This window comes from Mus pahari, chromosome 10 (genome assembly GCF_900095145.1).
Source record: "Mus pahari chromosome 10, PAHARI_EIJ_v1.1, whole genome shotgun sequence".
Taxonomy (NCBI): domain Eukaryota; kingdom Metazoa; phylum Chordata; class Mammalia; order Rodentia; family Muridae; genus Mus; species Mus pahari.
In genome coordinates, this window is record NC_034599.1 from 58249692 (window position 1) to 58274428 (window position 24737).

General features: G+C 43.7%; 1 protein-coding gene across 2 annotated transcripts in view; it reads right to left on the reverse strand.

Annotated features, from left to right (window-relative positions):
- Nucleotides 1-24737, reverse strand: part of Map2k5 (mitogen-activated protein kinase kinase 5) — a 217329-nt gene that overhangs the window by 184074 nt on the left and 8518 nt on the right. For both annotated transcript variants that reach the window (XM_029542971.1, XM_021206485.2), the window contains exon 3: nucleotides 13251-13318. In XM_029542971.1, coding sequence (XP_029398831.1) covers nucleotides 13251-13318 — 68 coding nt within the window. The remainder of the gene's footprint in view (nucleotides 1-13250; nucleotides 13319-24737) is intronic.

Below are 24737 nucleotides of genomic sequence, written 5' to 3' on the forward strand. Positions count from 1 at the left end.
TTTTTTTATGTGTATGTCTGCATATATCTACCACTAGTATGCCTGGTACCTACCTACAGAGACCAGAAAAAGATCTGGAATTACAGATGGTTGTGAGTGCTGGAAATTCCCTGGAAAGGCAGCCAGTGCTCTTAACTGCTGAGCCATCTCTCCCGCCCTGACTTTGTGCTTTAAGGACTTATCAAAAGCAGGACTCTCTCTCTCCCTTTCTCATTTTTGCTGTTTTTATATTTAAACATGCACATACCACTTAACTATGACATTTTCAGGAAATTCCTGAAATTTGATTTTTACTAACATTCTAAAAAACCCTTCTATCTTGGAGCTGGAGAACTGACTTTGTGATTAAGAGCACTGACTGCTTTTCCAAGATGACTCTGTTCAATTCCCAGCACCCCCATGGCAGCTAACAACCATCTGTAATTCTACTTCCAGGGGACCTGAAAAATAGCAATGAACATAAAATAAAAATAAATTTTAAAAACTTGAATCTTCCTATTGGTGTTATATACATTAAGGTTATTTTAGAATCAATCTTCTTCCTCCAAAATATGCAAAGGTCTGAATATTCTGCATCACTGTGAAGATCAGAAGCTGAGAAAGCCAAGGCTTTCTGTTCTGCACTGCAAACAAGGAAGGTGAAGGTGACCGTGGGGGCAGGGGCAGGAGGGACAGCTGGCTGATGACCAGGATGCACACAGCTGTCCTGCAATGGCTTTCAAACTGGAAAGGAAGGCAAGCAATCCTCTCTTTCTAAGGACCTAAAAACTTAAATACGCACAGTGTAAACATGTGCAAATCATTCTGGAATACACTAAGGCCACAGAGGCTGTTCCTGAAAAGCCAAGAAATGCAGTGCGCTTGCCATTACTCACATGGTGACGACAGGTAAGTGAAATATCAATCATGTCGGCTGTCAACCTTTCGGGACAGCAATAACTGTTAACAAGTAGTCTGGAAAAATTGTCCGAAAATGACTTGTCCTCAGCAGGCACACAAGTACTTGAGGTTTCCGCGGAAAATTAAGATGCCAGTGGCTATTTGGAACATTGCTCAGGTATTCTTTTTAATGGGAAATTTGCCGGTTATTGATCCACAGCATGTACCCTTGCTTCTGGAAGGCTGCAAGCAACTTTCCAATCAGTGGCTGTCAAAGAAATCCCTGCCTTTTTATACTGATACAAGACAGCATCATGGCCGTGCCCATAGTTACTGCTTTTCTTTAATTAACTGCTATGTACAGTAGATTTCTACTTTGCTATGGTCCTAGAAATCAGGAAAAAAAATATCCTTATGTTTTATCTAACAAACTAATTATAGAATTGTCTGAAACGGGTGCTTGGGGTCAGGTCTGAGAACAAATAACCTCGAGTGTGAGGGTCAGAACAGGTGCAGTGCCTTTTCTCTACTATAAAACCTTGCATGCATGAAATTGACCTGTTTTCCGGCTTTATTTATTTACCTCCCAAAATAAATAAAAAAGGCTTTCACTTTCATCTTAGCACTGTGCCGAATCAACTGGAAAACTGCATATATGTTTGTAACCACTGTGAAAAATTTAGGCAATGTATACCCAGCTCTCCTTACTATGATTAGCGGAGTCCCGCTGCAGTGATACACAGTGTGCTGATTAAGACTTTTCTCTCAAACAGTTAATTAGGCTTTACTTTTACTTTCTTACAGCTCTCTCAAACCCAAGTGCCTTTCCCCTGCTGACATATTAGGCTGGAGATGGACAAACACACAGACCTGGGTAGCAACCAAGCCCATGCTGTGACCCCACTGTGAGCTTGGGGGCCGCTGCTGCCTATGCAGCACTCCCTACAGGCAAGGGGAAAACCTGGGGCACTTGCAGGATATTGGCACAGAGCACTCTCACCAGGCTACAAGGCTGCCAGGCTGTTAGGTCTGCGGCTGCCCAGGTGAATGAGCAAGGTGCTTGAGGGCTGGAGGCCCATCCCTGGGAACCTCACACTGGCTGTCTCCTGACCCATGGCACCAGTGGGGCAATGCTGCCTTGCCTTGCTGTATCTCACTCTGCTGGGATGGAAGATGGAGTTCAGCCAGAGGAGTGCTATAAACCTCACAGAGAAATAGCAAAGACCACAACTAAATCACTGGTTTTAATTAAGTCTGGCCCTCTGTCTTTGCAGCATCCTCTTCCTTTATTCTCTCCCATTTTGTTCTAAACAGTAATAAAATCATCAGTGATGGTAGAGACAAGACTCTGGCTTGACCAAAACAAAAGAAAAAAAAAAAACAAGTCCTAACAGAGAAGCCTATACCTCAGACACCAAGACAGCTAACATGAGTTGAACAGAAAAGTCTCAATGTGGTCATCTACCATGTGTTGGCTATTTTTACTTCAACATATAATCTACACACAGTAGGTGTCGGTGAAGTATGTACTGACTAAAATGGGACTGGACTCTGATTCTACCAGTCACTACACTTCACAGCCTTCAGAAAGTCACCCAACCTCCTCAGGCATCATGGCTTCCAAAGGAGAGTGAGAATGTTCACCATTATCACCCAGGTTACTGTGAAATCCCAGGCTAAACAGCAGCAGCAGCACAAGCGAAGGACTTCATACGCTCAAACCCACACAGTCCATCACCTCCCAAGGCTCAGCAATCAGCAACACTTAGCCTGGCACTTCCTACCTTAGGTGCACTCTAGCATGTAAAATGCAGATTACATACAGAAACTACAGAATAGGTGCCCAGACGAACCCACAGGCAGCCGTTAGAAAGTGCGTTTGCTTCAGCTGTCCCTCCCATAATCCATTACAAGCAGTAATTGCAGCAATAATCAATATGCGAACCGGGTAAAAGATTAATCAGTTTTACGCTAGCTAATGGAATCTCTAGCACCAGGCTTGGATCGGTTTCAGAGTCTCTCTGAGATGTTCTTTAAAGCCCTTTAACAGTTTTAATAAGAATGTGGCAGAGTTTAGTGTAGTTATCCAAAAATATAATTAATCTCCAAAGGAAGACCAGATTCAGCAAAGGACAACAAGTACAATTGCTGCCTTTGTTTGCGAGTTTATCAAGCAGTGTCACTATTTGTTATGAACCCAGTTCTAATTATAACAGCATAATTCAATCAATAACTCAAATTTTAATGGAAATCTATGATATTAAAAAAGAAAACCAACAACCTGAGTTCAAAACAACACACTTTAATATTACAAGCCTTAGATTCTCTATGAAGGGGGGCAACAACCCTCACCCCCCCAAATGCCTGTACATGTTGGGCTCAATACTGAATACCTCATACATTTTTCTAATTTCCCATACATCTACCCTAATCAATTGTTTAATAGGTGAGACAAATGGCTTACCAATAAACATAAGTTATTAGTGAACAACAAAAAAAAGTTTTTATTCTAGTACAATGCTTAAAACATGAAACACGTGCTTACTATTTAAGAATTAAAAAGTAGGTGGATAGCCTATCCCCCAGACCTTTAACTAAACAGACAGAATCACCAAGCAGACTGCTGAGCTAGCAGAGAGCCCTGGCTTCTGCATTCATTGCTCCTGCAGTGTGTGAGCTCAGCCATCTTCCCTGGCTGAGGAAAGGGCACAAAGCCCTCTGCACTGAAGGCCTCTGGGGACCTCTGCTCAGACATCACCCTACCCAGCACCCCCCACCCCCAGCTAGCCTCATTCTAGTTCCTGCGAATACGCCCTTAATGGAGGTAAGGTCCCTGTGGCTCCCTATTCACCCTCCCTCTCACTGTGTACCCCTGCCCCTACTTCCCAGGTCTCCATCACCAGAGGAGTCATGGAGACTAACTGGAGCCTGCCAAGTCACAAAGTTTTATCTTCAGCCTAGATGTCTCTCTTAGATTTGGAGCATGTCTAGGTGGTTGACCAGAGCTTCCTCCCATGCTACAATCCAAAACTACATTTCCTGCCTCTCTACCCTCCCTCAGACTCCAGTCTGGTTTTCTGCCTCCTGGGTTTACCAAGCCATGCCGTGCTCTAACAGATTGCTTGGACTGGCCCTGGCCACCTCCCTTCCCATACTGCCCACCTGGGTTCACATCTGACCTCTCCCGGATCTCCTGACCTCTTATACCTGCAGCCACCTCTGTCTTTGGTCTGAAACAGCCCACACCATGTCTCTGTGTTAGAACTCTTCTCCCACACACCCTCCTTCTTCTGTTATCCCTACAGGCTGAATTACAGGCAGTCTTCTGCCTCTGAAGATTTAAATGCACCACTCCTCTGCCCAGAACACCTTCCCAGTCCCATGGGCTCTGTCCACTCCACCAGGACACCGAATTCTTCTGGAAGCCTCCACTGTCCTCAAAGATGGATTCAGTGCTTTTCCATGCTCACAGGCACCCTGTGCCCCAGCATTTATCACTTGTCATTCTGCCTGGTAAGGGTTGGCTTTAGTGTCCTAATCTGGGTTTCTCTCTGCTGCTGCCCAGCAGCATGGAAGGTAAGTACATGTGTGTTAAGAGGAGGGGAGGGCCTGGATTGCTCGTCACCATGCACACCTCCTGCATGCTACTTGGTCAGTGTGGTATCGCCCAGCATATCCTGGCTCTTGGAATCTACCTGAGTAGGTGAATGAGTGAGTGAATCACAGAACAAGTAAGCTTTGGCTGCAGCCAGGTCTACTAGTTGTGACCTAAGGAAAGGCACAAAGGCTTGCGCCCAAATAGTCTATTGTAAAGATAGGGCGATTACCTGCCTCACTCACCATAAAGTCACTATTAAAATTAAAATAATATAATAATAATAATAATAATAATAAGGTACGTGGGAAACCTATAAAGTATTGGGGGGGGGAAGACACAGCACTATGAACCTCTTACCATTAAGCAACTGAACCCAGAAAAACAATGTTTCTGACAGCAGGTGACACAGGAAGCTCTGAATAAGACTGCTCAACTGCTCGGCCCACTACAGAGCCAAGTTAGCTCTGCCTCCCGGAGGTGTCAGCAGCCCTCCCTTGTCCTCATCCCTATAGCGTTATAATAACACACTGAGTAAGAGATGTGCACAAGACTGTGTGGTGTGTTCTTCCAGAAGCTCATCGAGGGCAGAAGCCACGCCTCAACTATTTTATTCTTTCACAGCAGGTTTAGTCACTTGGGATCTCTGTGGGCTTTACGGAATCCTTGGAGTTCCTGAGATGGTATGTGCTAAGAATGTAGCCTGGTNTGAACCTCTGGTAAAAGAATGAAACCCTCGGATTTCCATACCCTTCATCAACTACTGGATGGTGCCTACACATAACACCTATGCAAACACCGAGCAGTTGCTTACAGGAAGGAAATGGGGAGCCATCAGGCATGGTAAGCGGTCTCCCTGACCCTTGTTCCTAACTTCCTCATGGCCTTCTTCAGTATTTACAACAGGGCGATTTCCTCAATCTCTTCTTCACATGCCTTCCAACAGACAAAGACTTTTAGGGAATCCTTGGAGTTCCTGAAATGATAGGTGTTATGTAGCCTGGTGTGAACCTTTGGTAAAAGAATGCCAGGTTCCCTAGCAACTGCGTCAAGGAGAGTCTTCCTTCCTAACTGGCTCTATGACAAGAGCCCACAGGTGGTCATGGTCTGAGAAGAAAGAAAACCACAGGTTTTCAGTGAAAAGACCAACAGAGAACAACTCTAAGTCCGCTTCCAGGCTAATGCACACACGCACCTAGTAATGTTTTGGAACATAACAGCAAGTTGACCACGTATAGTAATGATAAAATTTGTTTTGGCTAGCAAAATTATAAAGGACTTTAGGGAGTTCCAGGTGGTCTTAATAGAAGTGTGGGAAGCCAACAGCAGGTGAGATTCAACTTAGCTAAAGCAGTGTGCCCTGGTAGTAGAAATTTCCATTAGCAAAGCAATGGGTCCAATACGTTCAGGTGTTCTGAGCAGAAGCCTGAGTCTCGTTGGGATGAGTGTGGTCAGTGTCCACACTAACCTTTCACTTGCCACCTCGAAGTTCTGCTTTCCTCTCTGAAGAGGTGGGTCTAAACTGCTACTTAGGCCGTCCACCTCGACAGAACAAGACTACCCGGCCATGGAGACAGCAGGTCAAGTGGGACATTCCTGTATAAATACGCTACTCGCTACTCGCATTCTCCACAGAGAGCAAGTATGAACAGGCCATACCAATGTCAAAATGCTGGGGACACAAGCTATAGTGGAGTTCCAGAGCTTTGGAGGCTGAGCCTACCTGTGTTTCCCTTTCTTCCCAAGCTGCATACAAATCCCCTTTTGATGCCAGGCATGCCCGAGCTACTTCACAAGGTAGGCAAAAACAAGAGGGTACAACATTTTCATCTCTATTTCAAGAGACCCCCAAATGTCTTTCCAGAAAGAAAAAGTAAGATGATCTAGCTCTGAAAATAAGTTTTATTCTCCTTATTTTCTCATCAATGTGTGTGTGTGTGTGTGTGTGTGTGTGTGTGTGTGTGTATCTTGAATAGGATGAGAAAACAAAACTACGCCGGGCGGTGGTGGCGCAAGCCTTTAATCCCAGCACTTGGGAGGTAGAGGCAGGCGGTGGACTTCTGAGTTTGAGGCCAGCCTGGTCTACAGGGTGAGTTCCAGGTCAGCCAGGGCTATATGTTCGAGAAACCCTGTCTCGAAAAAAGAGAGAGAGAGAGAGAACAAAACTACTTTGTAAGACTTGTTAAACGTAAGATACCCAAATGGACAGCATATTTTGTGGTAAAAGTTGGTCAAGAATTTTCAATTTTCAGAAGACCATAATCTGCATAAACAATGTAGTTAAAAATAATCAAGAAAAAAGAAAGTAGTATGTACAAAATTTTCTCAGTAAAACTTACAAGCTACCAGTACACAAAACATACTTGAAACAGATGGCGGGCCAAGGGAGTCTCTGCCCAGGTCCCCTTGGTCCAGATCTGTGCCCCTAACACATTTCTGAAGCCGAGGACAAAGGCTCATGTGTTTACCTGTAAAAGGAAGGCACACAAGACCTCTGAGGTGCCCTCCTGCTCTACTCAAGTTAACACGATTTTAGAGGCAGTCTCCAAGTTACGAAGACCAGGGTAAAGATAATTATAGCCCAATTTACATGGTGTTCCAAAGGTCAAAGAGTGCTCTCCCTGACGGTACCCGCTGTCTAACAAGGTACACAGTGGTCAAGTATACCTAAGGGAATACTTAGACTCCATGGAAACAAAGGTCTCTGCTATAATGGGAAGCACTACAACAAAGCTCGTCCTGTACACTTCTGGCAATGTGGGGAATCAAAGAGAGAGAATGGATAAAACAAAGACTTATTCTTGCCAGTGCTCTGCTCCACTCACACAAGCCTAGGAGGAGTTCGGGAATCTGATGCACGGACGTCCTTTGCTAGACACAGGACTAAGCAGAAATAAGTATCAATCAGTCACAGTGGTACAGTGGGCTGCTGTGTCTCAGTGAAAGGCCACCCAAAGGAAGAGGTTAGCATTATAAGCCATTCACCAAAGACCCTCCATGGCACTGCCACGCTGCAATACAACAGACTACAGGAGAACAACACCCACCTATTTTTAATCTTTCTAAAAAATAAGAATGGAAAATAAGAAAAACAACAAAATTTAAACTACATTAAGGGAATATTTAACAGGGGCCTTTAAATAATTCTCAATGATCAGGTATTTAGTTTTCAGAATATGTAGGATGTATGCTTTTCTAATAAAGCATTTCAAATTCTAATTAAAAAAATACTTTATGGAGGAATTAAAAAGATACAATAGTGTCAGAGGAGAAGCCATGATCCCAGAAGTGGAATATTCTAGTAGAATAACTTACAAGAAACTACGCTATAAAAACAGATTGTTGATTAACACAAACTCATAACAAAATGCAGAGAGCTATCACCACGCTGCTGTAATAATACTTGGCTGCTGAAGTCTCTCAATACATTAAATATCTCCTTGGAGACCAAATTACTTTACATTTTCTTAAAAGACAATTTATTATAGCTTTGTTTTCTTCTCATTATCTCTTAAAAATATATTGAATGGAGAAAAGAATACAACTTCTAAATAACTTATAAGAAATGGTCCTGATGTGCGATGGCTGCAATCGGTTTGTTGCTGGCTAGTTAGCAACACACAGCCAGCTGCCAGGATGCACCCTCACTGCCTCATGATAGGCTCCACCTCACATGTATCAAAACCACTGTATGCCATTATTATAGCACTCATAAAATTAACAGCCTCAAGCTGCTAGTGATTTAAATAATTGATAAGTTTTTCAATTAAAAAGCCAACATTTTCAGGTCTAATACAAAAATCTATTTAAATTACTGGTAAAAACTTAGATTTGTGTTGGACCAAAGCCAGAAAATACTTGCATCCAATTAGGGGGAGGGGGATGATTCAGGAAGCTTTGACACCGATGTCGCATTTTGGCTCTCTTCATTTTGTCATCAGTAGAAGAAAATGATTAAAGGACAGAGGCGAAGCATCTCCACTTCTGCTCCTTCAGATGGCTCAAAGGGGCCATGATTTTACTCAGTTTCCTACGAAAGCCGAAGCTGCTGTACCTCATTCTTACCATAAAAATGCAGCAGTCCTCTAGCAGGGCAGGACATTCCTATGCTGCCGCCGCACTCTGGGACAAATCCTTTTTGGAGCCAAGTTGAATTTATTTTTTAATTATTTGTTTATTTTTGAGAACAGGTCTCACTGTGTAGCTCGTGCTGGCCTAGAACTCACTATATAGACCAGGCTGGCATCAAACTCACAGACATCTGCCCGCGCCCCCCCCCCCCAGTGCTAGGATTAAAGGCATGAGCTACCACACCCAGCACATCAATTTGAATTTTAAAAATACTGAGAAAATTATCCATTTCTTTTAGCGTTTCCGATTTTGTAAAGTAAAGGTTTTAAAGCATGGTACCCCGATTCTTTGGATTTCCTGGGCACTTATGTTGCCCTTCTTGTTGTTTCTGACTTTGTTAATTGGCTATTCTCCTTCCCTCTTTTAGTTTGAATAATGGGTTGTCTATCCTGTTGATTTTCTCAAAGAACCAACTCTTTGTTTCACTTATTCTTGTTCGCTTTGTTTTTATTTTATTGATTTCAGCCCCAAGTTTGATTATTTCCTGCCATATTCTCTCTCATCTTGGGTGTGTGTCTTAGTTAGGGTTTTACTGCTGTGAAGGGATACCACAACCAAGGCAACTCCTATAACGACACTCTTATAAGAGCTACAAAGTCCACCCCACAGTGACACACTTCCTCCAAGGCCACACCTACTCCAACAAGACCACACCTCCAAACAGTGCCACTCCCTGAGCCAAGCATATTCAAACCACCACAGTACCCATACTTCTTTTTCTTCTAGAGCTTTCAGGTGTGTTTTCTAATACAAGACTGCTCCAATTTTTTTATGTATTACTTAATGCTAAAAATCTCCATCGAGCCCCTCCCCTTGGAGCTCAGGGAAATCAGGAGAAAGAGGGAGAAGAACTGTAGGAGCCAGAGGTGTCAAGAACACCAGGAGAACACAGATCACAGAGTCAACCAAGCAGAGCTCCTAGGGTCTCACAGGCCGAGGTAGCAATCAGTCATGGAGCCTGCATGAGTCTGACCTGGGTCTTCTGCAGAGACGTTATGGTTGCTAGCTTGGTGTCTTCTTTGGCACTCCTAACATGGGAGCAGGGGCTGTCTCTGACTTTTCATCTGCTTTGGAGATGCTTTCCTCCTATTGCATTGCCTCACCCAGCCTTGATGTGAGGGTTTGTACTATCTTACTGTAACTTCCTATGCTGTGCTTAGCTGCTCTCCCTGGGACGCTTGTTCGTTTTCAGAAGGGAAATGGAGGAACAGTGGATCTGGGAGGGAAGGGACAGACTGGGAGAAGTGGAGGGAGGGAGTGGAAACCAACTGCAATTGGTTTGTATTTTTAAAAAGAAAAGAAAGGAAAAGAAAATTTAAAAAGATATTTAAAATATCAATAAATAAATACCAATGCAAAATCCTAGTATCCGGCTGGGGCTCCTGAAGACTAGTGATGAAAGTGATTGCGGAGTTTGGTCTACATAGCTCTCTATGACAAAGCTGGCCCTCAGAGGAATTTCCAGCCATAAGAATGGAGACAGATGCCGGGCAGTGGTGGTGCACGCCTTTAATCCCAGCACTTAGGAGGCAGAGACAGGCGGATTTCTGAGTTCGAGGCCAGCCTGGTCTACAAAGTGAGTTCCAGGACAGCAAGGGTTATGCAGAGAAACCCTGTCTCAAAAAACAAAAACAAAACCAACCAAACAAACAAAGTACCTCTCAAAAAATCTCAGGGACTATGTTTAAGGACATGTCTTACAAGGCTATATTGTATGACAACAAGGTCATAACTAACATGTTTCTACGACTAAAATTGATTAAGTACTACAATTAAAAAACATGCATAAAGCTGGGGGCAGTGGTGGCTCACAGCTTTCATCCCACGACTCAAAAGGCAGAGGCAGGCAGATCTCTGAGTTCAAGGCCAGCTTGGTCTACAGAGCAAGACCCAGGTCAGCCAAGGCTACAGAGAGAAAGCCTGTCTCAAAAAAACCAAAACAAACAAACAAGAATAATTTATTAGGAATGTATGGTGCAGACAGTACAAGTAAGATATTGCATAAACAAATCATTCGAATTCTACAATGCCCTTTCCACAGCTCCCAGAAGGAGTTTCCAGTGGCAACCAGGAAAATAGTGGGATTAAAGGCCAAACTTAAAATCTGTATTTTCTTTCCTTTAAAATTTACTTTCAGTTATGTGCATGTCTGTGTGGGGGTTTATGCATGTGGGTACCCACAGACCAGAAGGAGGGGTCAAATATCCTGGGACTATAGTTATAGGCAATTGTGAGCCACCCAAAGTAGTGATGAGAACTAAATTCAGGTCCTTGGCAGGAGCAGTAGCTTCCCTACTGAGCCATCTGTCTTCACAGCCTCCAGTTCTGAACTTTCAATATAGCTTTAAGGCCTTGGGCATGTCTCAACCATTTACCAAACAGAGATGAGGGGACAAAGGGTGGCTCAGCGATGGGGCACATGCTTAGGAAGTATGAGCATTCGGGTTAAATCTCGGGTTCGTATCTACCATAGAATGAGTCACTGTTTAAGGGCCGGGGAGACGGCCCAATGGGGAAGCTGCTGCCGTGAAAGGATCAGGGCTTCCCCAGAATCCATGTGAAGCTAGGTGTGGTTGCTGCGTTCATGATCCCAGAGCTCCGCAAGCATGGAGGATGGAGGTCAGAGGCAGCAGACTGCTCAGAAGCCCAAAGGCCAGCTAGCCTGGCACATGCAGTGGCTGACATCAAAGAGACCTTGACTCAAACAGGCAGACAGTAAAGACTGACACCCAGGGTCATCCTCTGACCTCCATGTGCACTCACACCTGCACTCACACACACAATATGTACATACACACTTGCCACCCTACACAGACACACAAATAAGTAAAAATCAATTTAAAAAAAAAAAAAAAGGTCTTTCAAGCTCTGAGTTTACACATCTGACACTCAGAAATGGGAAGGTGAGCAGTGTCACGAGGGTCACACTCAGAACTCTCTTTCACCAGGCACAGTTTGTAAGGTCTTCTGAGAAGTCCACTCTGCTTATATGTGGGTCTGCTGATCACCTATGAAATACGCTATTGCCGAAGACCTAGGTTAGAAAACCAGAACCCGCCTGTGTCTGTGTGCATGCGTTCTCTAAAAACAAAGGAGCCACGCTCTCGGGAGAGTTAGCCAGTCCATCAATAGCAATGCCGCCTTGGCAAAGACAATCCCGCTCTGCCTTGCACGTACCGACGATCTCAGCTCTAAATTCTCAGTACACAAAGACTCCCACATAAGTTAATGGGAAGTCAATGGGAAATTGACTTTTCCTACTCTGGGCTGGTAGGAATGCAATGCTCTGTTAATCATGCCATCCCTCTTGTTCTCTTTCCTCCTACCCTAAATTAAAACTATTGGCGGAAACCCACACAGACAGTTTACAGTTTTCATTATGATGAAACAATATCCTGGTTGAAGTTAAGGGCTCTCCAAAACATACATCCTAACTGTTGGCTACAATTAGAGTCTCCAAGAAAAGCAGATGTCTGGCCTTGTCCGTCATGCCCACTGTAACAATACTTTGCATGTGACAGCGTTTCACATCTATCATCCATTTGATCATTACACGACCCTGAGCAATAGGAAGGACGTGTGCTATTACCCACCACACACTGACAGATGAGGCAACTGTGGTACTGAAGGTTAAATCATCTGCCTTAGGCCAGGGACCCAAAGCAGAGCTGTAGCTCCCCACTAGTGAGGTGCTTGCCACCAGAACACAGAAAAGGTTTTCCAATCAGGTTATTAAATCAGGTAAAATAAAACTTGGGAGGAAAGCTCAAACTGAGGCTCAGGGAAGCTATATGTCTCTGGTTGTTTATGAAGTTTTCTCAATTGGTACTGAAGCATTAGAAATGTACCATTTCTGTCACCTATTTTAGTCTCAGGACAAATTGTTAATTCAAAATTTCAGTGAACATTGAGATACCAAAGAAAGCTCCCAACACACACACTCAGGTCACTGTGGATGAGTTCATTTCAAGGTGCAAGAAGTGCATAAAACAACCAGGAGTGCATCTTTAAATCCTGCATCCACAAGCCTGCAGCTATGTTATAGCTGTAGTCTGGAAGGGTGAAAGACATCTCCAGTCAAAAGTAGATTTTGAAAAATTTTTTAGAGCCCAGGGGTTCATTTTTAATGAGCCGTTACTTTAAGTACTGCATAAAAAATACAGGAAATTGATAGTCCATTTAGTCTGCACCATACCTAATGCAAAAGTCATTAAGATGCATTATTTTTAATGTTCATGATATGATCAGTAAGTGTCTTTTGAAAATAATGCTCTTAACTTTCACATAAGGAAGTCTTTGAAAACCTTATCTGTTACACAGAAAAACGCTGTGGCAACTGTGATTCCCTTCCTATCTCCACTGTGCCCAAGAAACAGCATCCTCAATTACATTAACAGTCTTTAAAAATAGTCCTTGTTTGCTAGCTGATGAGATGGCTCACCGGCTAGGAGCACTTACCACCAGGCCTGACGCCTGAGCTGCATCCCCACAACTCACATGGTGGCAGGGGAGAAACAACTCCTGCAAGATGCCACCTGAACTACACGCACATGCACAAGCATAGGCGCATGCGCGCGCGCGCAAACACACACACACACACACACACACAGTTTCTGGAAACAGCCCTCATATGCAGCACACTTACGTAGGACAGCATTGCCTTCATCTCTTCATCGCTTCTTACTGTAATCCTATCACCATCTTCATCTTCATCTGTTTAAAAATGAATATGATGAAAGCAGTAAGACTCGAATTCTCTTTTTTTTTTTTTTTTTTTTTTTTTTTGAAGATTTACTTTACTTTCCACTGTGTATGTGAGGGGTGTATGCACACGGTTACTTCCCACTGTGTATGTGAGGGGTGTGTGCACATGGTTACTTTCTACTGTGTATATGAGGGTTGGGTACACATGATTGCAGTGCTTGCCTAGGCTGAAAAAGGAGTTGAAACCCTTGCTAAAGAAAGAACTAAAATTTTCTTTTATAAGAAAGGTGAAAAATCAAAATATTTCCCTATCATTCTAGACATATATGTAAGTCAAGTGCATTTAACTGGAGTCTGACACGTCAGCTTTTGAGAGAAGAGAGGCCCTGTTCTACTGTCAGATATTTCCGTCTCAGGTGGCACCGGGTTCCCTGTTCTCTATTCCTCCTCTCTCCCAGACAACCTAACACATCACCGGAGCAGGAGGAAATGTCTCTCACTTACTAACCACCGCAGCCCAGATGGTGCTCTAACTTGTGCTTCATGTGCAATACCACCTTAAGAACCACACTGCAGCCTGCAGTGTGGACACCAGGATCACTGCTGCCTTACAGAAGACATGGTGGGCTCCCATCTTTTGCCCTAACTTGCAAAGCGCCCTCTGAAGACTTTTGTTTGCCTCCTCTGACCTGTAAGCCTCAGATGGTGATGCACGTTATTCTGGAACAATGTAACAGTTTTAAGACTTGAGGCTATTAAGACTGCAGAACCCATAACCAGAATGTGCACATTTGAGTAAGTAGCAAAGAGGCCACACTTAGAAGTAATGTGCTCATTTCAGTAATTCTCTTTGTTTTAAAAGCTGCTTTTAAGAACCTAAAGATAGACCTCTTGAGATCAGATCTCAATTTTAACCTAAAATAGAACTGTTGACCAAATCACCACCCACATCTTTTCCTAGGCTGGACCCAGAATGACTTCTGGTTATTTCTAACTATCTTGATACTTCATCCCTCTAAAGAAAAACATCTGTCAAGAGTAGGACACATTGGTAACCAGGATGGCTCAGTGGATAAAGGTGCTTGCTTCTAAGCCTGATGACCTGAGTTCAATCCCTAGAACCCACACTGTGGAGAAGGTCAACGCCCAGTAGCTGTCCTCCAGCCTCCTCACATATGCTGTAGCATATGCAGGCCCATAGGCAGACAAGCACACAAACTGAATGAATGAATGAATGAATGAATGAATGAATGAATGAATGAAATGTAATAACAAAATGTTAATACCAGCAGGAGCCTTTGACAGCTGATGTGGAAGCTCTATTTACATAGTTCAATGAAAAAATGCCTAAAATACTTGTGTGGTGTCCACAGCCTGGTCAGGTAACAATCTAAAAGGGCCCTGGGCAGGATGCTCAGAATCTGAATTCTTGCTAGCATTATATTTCTGTTCGCAGCATATAGTTTCTGCCTTGACTAGAAGTACCTATTCCAAACCAGGCAAGTTGGACATCTCATCATAAGAGATATGATATGTTTGCACAGCTCTGAAAGAACAGAGAGATTTGGTTCAATGCGTATAATCTTCCACTGCATACCAACAGGCATGCCCTCCTGTCCAACTGAAGACATCCTGAAGATATCCTCCTGTTTGGTAACAAAGCCATGGGGGCCATGGGAATGAGTCTGCTTTTCCCCATTAGTCTATTACTAAGCAGAATACTCCTGGCTCCTTTTTGTTCTCAGTAGACAGCAACAACCTGACAGAAGCAGGGAAAGTAGCACTTCCCTGGGAAGCTGAAGCCAACAGCTCTCAAAGTGCCTTCTTTCCTAAGCCCCATGCAGCAGAGTTCCCCGGGGCCACGGAGGGAGGGAGTCAGCATCTGCAAGTCTCTGCCCACACAGCTGGGAGCTGTCAGGAAGCCCTACCGAAAACTACAGCCAAGAGTCGGGAGCGGGAGCGCCACACTGGTGTGCAACCGGGCACATTCCTAAATCCTAGCGCATCCGGGCGACTTCTAAAGACAAACTAGACAGAAACACCATGCTATCAGAAACAAAAGAAAAGTCTTTCCATACAGATCTTAGAAGCTAACATATTCAAGGCTAAGTTGGAAGTCTTTGGAATTCAGTAGACAAGAAAAAAAAAAAAGGTAGTATATACTACCACAGACAAAGGCACTTCTGCTTTAAAGTCAAGTCAAAGAGTGCTGGGAAGATGAATCAGTAGGTAAAGAAAAAATGAAGATCAAGCAAATAGAATCACTTTGTTGGGGAGGTGAAGATGTAGGGGTGAGGGAGGGGATGTTCCTGGCCCTTGCTGGCCAGTCAGTCTAGCCAAGCTCCAGATATACTAAGAGAAGGAGTCTTAAAGAATATAGAGAAAAAAACAAAAGACATCTGAAGTCAACCTATGGCCTCCACAGTTACACTCATACAAATACATGTGCATCTGCACACGCATGCATGAATACACATATAATCAATCAACTGCGGTCAAATTTTGTCCAAAATGAAGGAGCTTTGGGCAAATCTCATTTCTACACCAGAACTAACTGTGCAGAGGATGAGTACAAAGGGACAGCTCATATTCAGATTTCAACACATGCACATACATGTGGCTTCAGGAAGGTATTCTTGAATAGAACAAAAGAGTGCTCAGAGTTTAATAATAAGTAGAAGAGCTTTTATGGCTTCTGATAAGAAAGTATAAATTCTATAAACACCATTCATATAATTATCTCTGTAAATGAAGATAAGGAAGAATTGATGGAGAGAAGTGGATGGTGGGGCAGGAGATGTAATGGTGTAGGGATCTCTGAGCTCTCAAACCCAGCCTTAGGTGCCTAAGACTACTTTAAACAAGTTCTGGAATTCTGCTTTCTAGGTAAGCTTGAGATTTTTCCTAGGGAAGTCAGCTAGTGGAGCAGTTCCTCACTGAGCACCCCATGAAAATAGACAGGACCAAGACAAGGTCCTTAAGCCGACAAGAAGGGTTGGGAGAGATGCTGACACCATCCACAGAATGAGCTCCAACTCCAAGAGGGAGATCTCAGACCAACTGAAAGGACCATTCCAATTAAGCCTGGTGATAAGAATCAAGCTTATGTGACATGGTGACTAATAGCTCTTATAGCCTAACAGGAGACCCTATGTGATGGCAGTCTTGGTTTCTCATGGGACTGCTTTACCCTCTAATTTCTGTGCTTAGCTGCTTCAACGAAGACTCCCTGTTCTTGTCAAAAGGGAAGCTGGGTTAGAAAAATAACCACATAAAAATAAGCAGACTCATGAGAATTCAGGTGATGCTGGCCAAAGAGTGAAATTGAACCTGTCCCTAACCCTAAGTTGGCAGGCTCAGCCACTAACCACTCACCTCAGTGCTTAAAGAGAGGACGCACCTCTTTCTAAAACCAGTTAAGTGGCAAGCCTGGGAAGCAAGGGAAAGCAGGAAAGCAGACACACTATCAGCAGCTTAGTAGACAGTGACCTGGACCACTTCTAACCCAAAAGTTAGACCTGTTCAAATAGCTCTGGCAAACATCCTGCCTATCTGCCTTTCAAACTGTATCGACAGTTTAAAAACTACACTCACTAAATCATAATTAATGATTCATAAGAGTAATAAACCATAAGAGCTTACTAAAAGGGAACCAAGACTTCTAAAGGCATAAAGGGCTGGAACAGAGCTCCAGAAGGAGGTAGCACAGAGGCGGGTGGAAAGTAGAAAAATAACCTGATACACGAGGTTCTCTGCCATCTGACCAAAATAACATTACTGGATATAACCGGGGGAGGGGGTGCTCAGAGATCTGACACACTGGTTCACAATGACAGTCCCAGACTCCTCCAGTTGCCTGGAGCATAGTAATATGATTTTCCAGCACATTAGGGAGGCAAGGAGAGAACAGGAATGTCTATGCACTGGCTGGATTTTGTTAATGTCACTTAAAATGGAGGCAAAAATCCTAGCAAGATACCAAATAGAGTACAGCAGATGGCAAACAAATATTATGAAGCAATCTTTACAAAATCTGCAGTGTGTCACAAATATACAAAATGGCAGAGTTTGAGAAAGAGAATCATAACAGGCCATATGTTGTTCATGATTTTTATCTGAAGCCACATGCAATCTGAAAGGGAAACCTAGAGGATGCATATAAAGGCCCCAGAGAGAAGCAGCACCTTGGGTAGGGGTGATCAGAACGGCCCAGTGTGTGAACAGCAGAAACTGGGGAATCCGCAGCACCTACTGCAGCAACAGGGGCTCAAGAGGACTTTTACAAAGAGTGACAGAAAGTAAAGGCAATATATTGTGTGTCATTTGTCACACTCCTTCTGTGCCAGGTGGGAGTCAAATAGAACTACAGTAACAGCAGGAAAGAAATGGAAACATGGTTGTAAAGGTTAGAAAGACATCAGCAGGAAATTACCAGAAAAGATGTCAAGTTCAGAGCGGTTCTCAGGGGTGGAGTCTACTGATCTAGGCCATAGTGCCTATGGACATACCTTTACATTCATGAGCTTGCCTCCTTGCCCGCCCCCCACCCTACCCCCACCCCCACCCCCCCACCCCCACCGCCAGTATCCCAATGCTTTCCTGCTTCTTTGTTTCCTTCTTCTTGCAAAACAAAGTGCCTACTATGTGCAGGTGTGCTACCTGGGCACAGGGAAGGTGAAAGCAAAAACCAAGCAGAGCCCATAACATATGATACACACACACACACACACACACACACACACACACACGAGTACACAAGATCATACTTGGGAAAGAGATTGTGGGAAGAAAGAACAACTGACCCAAAAGAAGACTATAGGAGAGAAATCGGAAGAAAAGAATGTAAAGAGGGAAAGAAGGAGCCCGAGAAGTGGTGACAAGGAGGGGTCAGCATGGAGCATGGCTGCAGCATTTGAAGGAGCTGCCCCTCACTCACTCGTGAGGAAGATGGAAGCCACAGGGGCTTTCTGATTTTAAGATCTCATCTTCCAGGAGGATCACCCTGGCTGCATGCACAAGAGGAAGGCTGGGACAGGGACCTAGGCAGCTGCTGTCCTACTGTAGTTGAGGGTGATGGTGGCCTAACAAGCTACAGATACTCTGAGTTTTGTCATTGTCCCCCACCTTAAAAACTAGAGTGTCACTGTACAGCCCAAGTGAGATCAACTCATGGCTCAAGCAACCTTCTGACCACAGCCCGCTGAATTGCTGAGACGCAGTGTGCACCACTCCACCTATCCAAGCTGAGCTTTCAAGGACAGAGCACAGGTTGGCTCTAAGTGAAGACAGGTTCAGTGAGTTTGCTCCTCAAACTTACACAATTAACTTTTATGTGTTCAATATTTTTCAGACTCACTGTACATTTATCATGAATTATTATCTATCTAGTCTGCTTATAAATAATATAATATAGTATAATATAATATAATATAATATAATATAATATAATATATATATAGCCTTTCTATATATAATAATTTAAGAAATCAAAACTTCTTTTCTTCCCAATATCGTTGGCCGCTCAGACACCAAGCATCTCATTCAGGCACGGTTCCAACACTCAGCTACGGCTGTTTCCTACACTCTGAAAGCTGACAACTTCCATAATTGGAGTCTGCCTATGAGAGCTCATAGTATGCCCAACTTAAGATAAGGACATGATCTGTTTACTTAGCGACTCCTAGGTAACAAGGCCAGGGAGCTGGACAGACATTCAGACAGGGAGCTGGACAGACATTCAGACAGAGAGCTGGACATGCAGACAGGGAGCTGGACAGACATTCAGACAGGGAGCTGGACATGCAGACAGGGAGCTGGACAGACATTCAGACAGGGAGCTGGACATTCAGACAGGGAGCTGGACAGACATTCAGACAGGGAGCTGGACAGACATTCAGNGACATTCAGACAGGGAGCTGGACAGACATTCAGACAGGGAGCTGGACAGACATTCAGACAGGGAGACAGGCTGTCCGGGAAGACAGAAAGAAGGCGCCTGAGAGAGGTTTCCTGTTTGTTTGGTTTTTGTCTTCCTCTGTACGTAAGGCCAGCCTAGATGTCCATATGTGTCCCATCTTAGCTGGTAACTTTATCTACCTTCCCAAGACTGTGAACTGTGACATGCCTGGCATCAATGTGTGCATTTTGACTTCTCTCCAGGGAGCATTTGTGGCAGAGTCCTTAAAGTTAGATACTTTATTAAATTCAGACAATAACAATGATATTTAAACAAAGAGCTCATGTTCTAAGTGATCAATAATTACAGAGTAGCAGGAAATTGTATTATTGATAGTTTACTATACAGAAGGGGTATAATGACTAGGCAGAAGGAGATTTTGTTCTTTTTTTTTTTTTTTTTTTTTTTTTACAACTGAAGACTTAAATATACAATTTTTTTTTGTAAAGTAAATGCTTTATGTAATAGAGGGACCTGCATATTATTGGACACCTTTATATACACTATGGGTATTTCATAGAATACTCATAGTATTGGGAGTCCATAGGAATAAGGCTCTATAGACATGTGGCATGAAGGCTGCACAGAGAGGTTCCTGGTAGTAATCTCATTAAAGCATGACGAAAAAAATCAAGAGCTCGAAATAAAAATAAAATAAAGGGTCCTAGGTAAGGAGGCTGAAGAGATGGCTCAGCAGTTTAGAGACCTCACTGCTCAGGCAGAGGACCCAGGTTCAGTTCCTAGCACCCATGCAGAGGCTCACAACCATCTGGAACTCTGGTTCCAGGGCATCTGATGCCCTCTTCTGATCTCCATGGGCATAAATGTGATGTACATATACACATATAGGCAAACTGTAAAAAAAAAAGATTCCCATCTAGATCACAAAATAAACTTCCCCAAACTCTTAAAACAACTGGGAATACTCAATCAATAAGAAGTGGATACGGAACCTTCTGAGTTAGAAGGGTAGAGATGGCTTGGCAGTTAAGAACACTGGCTACCTCCCAGAGGATCTAAGTTCTGTCCCAGACTCACGATGGGCTGAGGACGGACGACGGCCTATAACCTAAGCTCCCAGGGGTTTGCTGTCCTCTCCTGGTCTCCACGGCCACTATACTCAAAATGCATATTACAAAAATAAACTTTTTCAAAAATTAAATAGTTGGGGCTGAGGAAAGACACATTTATCTTCTAACCATGTTTTCTAAGTCAAATTGTGATACACAGTTTGACAAGGATGAAGATGCGGGGTGGCTTCAGGCCTAAATATATGGAGGTAGTATGGAAATGCGGAAACGCATGGCGTTCTGAGCATGAGGCAGCATTTGTCTAGATGGCCTTCCGGCTCATCCTTCAAGTTGCCCATGAGACTTTCCTGTCCCACAACATCAGGCTAATAGTTACTAGTCTCAAGAAAAATACAGGGAACAGTGTGCACGTAATAGGCACGCACAGGAAGCGCATCTGTGGGCACGGCTGATGTTTATCACCTGGTGTGTTGGAGCGCTCATTAATCTGCTAATGGAACTGAGAGGCTCAGCAGGGATCTCTGGGCCTTCGTAAGTGCCAAGCTCCCACAGCATCCTTAGGCCTATACATGCAGCATGCAGGCTTTTTTATTGTTACGGAATTTAGTCTCACATCTGAGAAAAGACAAGGTATTCAATAATTGGCATGAAATCAACTATCTATTCATGAGAAAAATAAAACTGGACCCCATCCGGCGGTCTCCACCAACACATGCTAAAGATGGTAAGCGTAAAGTCAACTCCTTCTAATCTTAGATTTTGTTTGTTGGTTGGTTTGGGGTTTTTTTTTTTTGTTTTTTGGGTTTTTGTTTGTTTGTTTGTTTTTCGAAACAGGGTTTCTCTGTATAGCCCTGGCTGTCCTGGAACTCACTTTGTAGACCAGGCTGGCCTCGAACTCAGAAATACGCCTGTCTCTGCCTCCCAAGTGCTGGGATTAAAGGCGTGTGCCACCACACCCAGCTTCTAATCTTGGAAAACTCATGCTTTTTATTTAAAAAACAAAACAAAACTGATGTTATCCACAAATAAGCATATTAAATAAATAGCATGCATGTGCACAATCCTATTAAAACAGAAAGAAAAAGCAATTCGAGTAAATGTTTTTCTGCACACTTGAATGGGGAAGATCTTTTTAAGCATGACAAAATCAGAAATAAAGGGAAATATGGTAAGTCTGCCCACATAAAACTTTAACCTTCTGTATATGAGAGGGAGAGAGAGAGAGAGAGAGAGAGAGAACAAAACAAACAAGCTGAAAAGAACAACAAACTGGACAAAAACCCTTGTAAGTACAATGGACCAATGCTTGCTCTATGAACCAATGCTCTTACTTTGGAAAGCTCTGAAATCAAGTAGAAAGGAGGCAGCCTAAGAGACATGTGGGCAAAGGTGACAGGAAATAGTCCAGGCAGTAAATGCAGACAAAAAGAAACCACCGCTCTTCCAAAATGTATAAAGAGAAAGGCAGTAGTTTTGCACCCACCGCACTGACAGGAGAGAAATGTGCTCACCGTAGAGTGCTGGGGAGGGTGAAGAGAAAGGGCTTTCTGACAGGCTGTGGACGAGGTCCATCTGAAAGCTCATGGATGGCCACTAATGTTCAGAGGAGCAGGTTCTCTTTACCACAGTGATTTCAAATGCCTAGAAACCCAAATTATACACCATCTTCCTCAATGTGAAACAATCTGAGTCACTACTGTTGACTTCCGATTTTTTTCTGGTTTTAAAAAAAGCTGGGGGGGGGGGGTGTCACTGGGCAGTGATGGTGTATACCTTTAATCCCAGCAATTGGGAGGCAAAGGCAGGCAGATCTTTATGGGTTCAAGGCCAGCCTGATCTACAAAGTAAGTTCTAGGACAGAAAAACCCTATCTTAAAAAAAAGTGCTGGTGGCTGGAGAGATATCTCAGCAGTTAAGAGCACTGGCTGGTCTCCCATGGGTCCTAAATTCAATTCTCAGCACTCTATGGTGACTTGTAACTGCCTATAATGGAACTTGATGCCATCATCTGGTGTGCAGATGTATATGTGGACAAAATACATAAAATATATAAATAAAAAAGCTGGTAAAAACTTACATGTCCATCTAGTATGTTAAATAATTTAAGCAACAGCTGAAGGCCAAAGTTGACACGAGCACACTAATGCCCGCAAGAAGTCTAATGTATGCCAGTGAGGGTGGGGCAGGCAGCGGCAGCACAGCGTGTAAGGAACTCACAAAATTACTAACAGTAAACAAGCAAATGAGAGCTTTTGCTTTGTTTCTAAGCTACTTAAAAACCAGCCAAACAAACAAACAAAACGCCAGTAGGTATTAATAAGTACTTCTGGGTTAGCAAGCTGGCTGGGTGGCTCAGTGGATGGCAGCACTTGCCATCAAGCCTAAGGACCTGAATTTGATCCCTGGAACCCACACTTTGAAACTGAATCCTTCAAGTTATCCTCTGACCTACACACACACACACACACACACACACACACACACACACACACACACACGATGAGAAACTTTAAAGTAAATTAACTAAATACTGCTCATTTGTGGGAGAAGAACCCACAAGGGTAATGAGGAAGAAAGGGGCTTAGGACCACCAGCCCCTGTGCTGACTGTGGTCCAGAGGGCCCTCTCTCCTATCCCATGCAGCCCTAACTCCCTTGGATACACCAGGCCAGAACACAAAACCAGAGAGAACACAGCAACTGTAAACTCTTCCCTCCCATATGTGTGGCAACTTGAATTGGGGCCCAACATCTCCATCATACAAACATCTCCATCATACAAACATCTCCATCATACAAACATCTCCATCATACAAACATCTCCATCATACAAACANAACATCTCCATCATACAAACATCTCCATCATACAAACATCTCCATCATACAAACATCTCCATCATACAAACATCTCCATCATACAAACAAGGTCCAGGCAATAGCACAGATAATCCTAAAGCTCAGAACAGTGTCCACTTAGCTGTAATTCATGACCTTTCACAATTCTTATTTGAATATAGCCACAGGGGACAGTGGTTTTTGCTCCAGAGCTAGTGCTAGCACGTGAACAAAGGACATGACTGGCCCAGTGAGGGAGGCAATGGCAACTGGAGGCTTCTGGTCTACCCACTCTGAGAACAGTGCTAAGAAACAAGCCCTGCAAGAGCTGGCCCAGGCAACCTGTTAGTCAGTCAGCAACATCTCCCAGCTCCCAATCCCTAACTCCTCCTACATCTATGAAAAGCTGCAGCCTTGAGCTCTGCACTGCCTCTCGCTGCTCTATAATTATCACACCATCTTTCCAATGTGAGGAGTCAGGGTTGGATACATGCTGCAGTGTTAAATGGTCCTTTCATAAAGTTTTATTTATTTGAGGGTTACTCATCCACAAACCACCAAAATGCTTCAGACTTCCCAGCAAATTGGCCTACAAACCAAATCTTCACTATTTCTTGCATATTGGTTCCACTTAGTGGTTCAGATTTTGGGGTCAGACAATCAAACTACTCAAAAACAGTCATGAGAAAAGCTAGCCTAGGGTTAGGATAAGCCAGCCATAAACAACCAATGGCTGTCATTATTTTTGTCTCTCTGTGTATATTTTGTTGTTGTTGCTCTTGCTATTTTACCTAGAGCTGGTCCATAGTTGGATGTTAGGGCAAATACCTACGGTCCTAGCTAGCAGTTGGCAGAAAGAGGGGGTAGGGAAAGGAGGAAGGGCAGAAAGAGGGAGGAAGAGAGAGAGGGAGAGAAGCCTGACATAACAGGCAAGCAAAGCCAGTCTGCACACAGCCAGACACAGCATTGCTGTCCTTGCTGGAGAACACACAAGAACACGGCATCAAAGAACGAAACCTCAAAGAATGAACTTTTTTTCTGTTTACCCTTCAGAGACTTCCACGTTCTTACAAAGACTGTATGTGTTGTTTTTGATTCTGGGCTCTGCCACTTCCTAGCAATCACCGTGAGCAATCATTTCACATCTTTGAGTTCTAGTTTCCTCAAAGGTCTAATTCTCCTACTTTGCAGAGTCACTGCAAAAATTATTAAGCCCCAGCAAGAATCTATGGAAAAAAAATCTAGTACACTGGCTGGCTCAGAGCACACCATCGGTGGCAGTACAATGCGTATTACTATTATGGATGCTGGCCTGGGAAGCTGGTGGAGCAGGGTAGGCAGTGCACAGTCAGGCCTGTGGGGGCGAGCCTGATGGCCTGAGTGGGATCCCTGAGACCCAGTGTGGAAGGAGAGAACTGACATGGAAATGCTGTCCTCTGACGCCACCCACATGTGCCTGAGTGGGGGATGGGAGCACATAAGTACATGCACACATGCACATATACATGGAGAGAGAAAGAGAGAGAGAGAGAGAGAGAGAGAGAGAGAGAGAGAGAGAGAGAAGGAAGGAAGGAAGGAAGGAAGGAAGGAAGGAAGGAAGGAAGG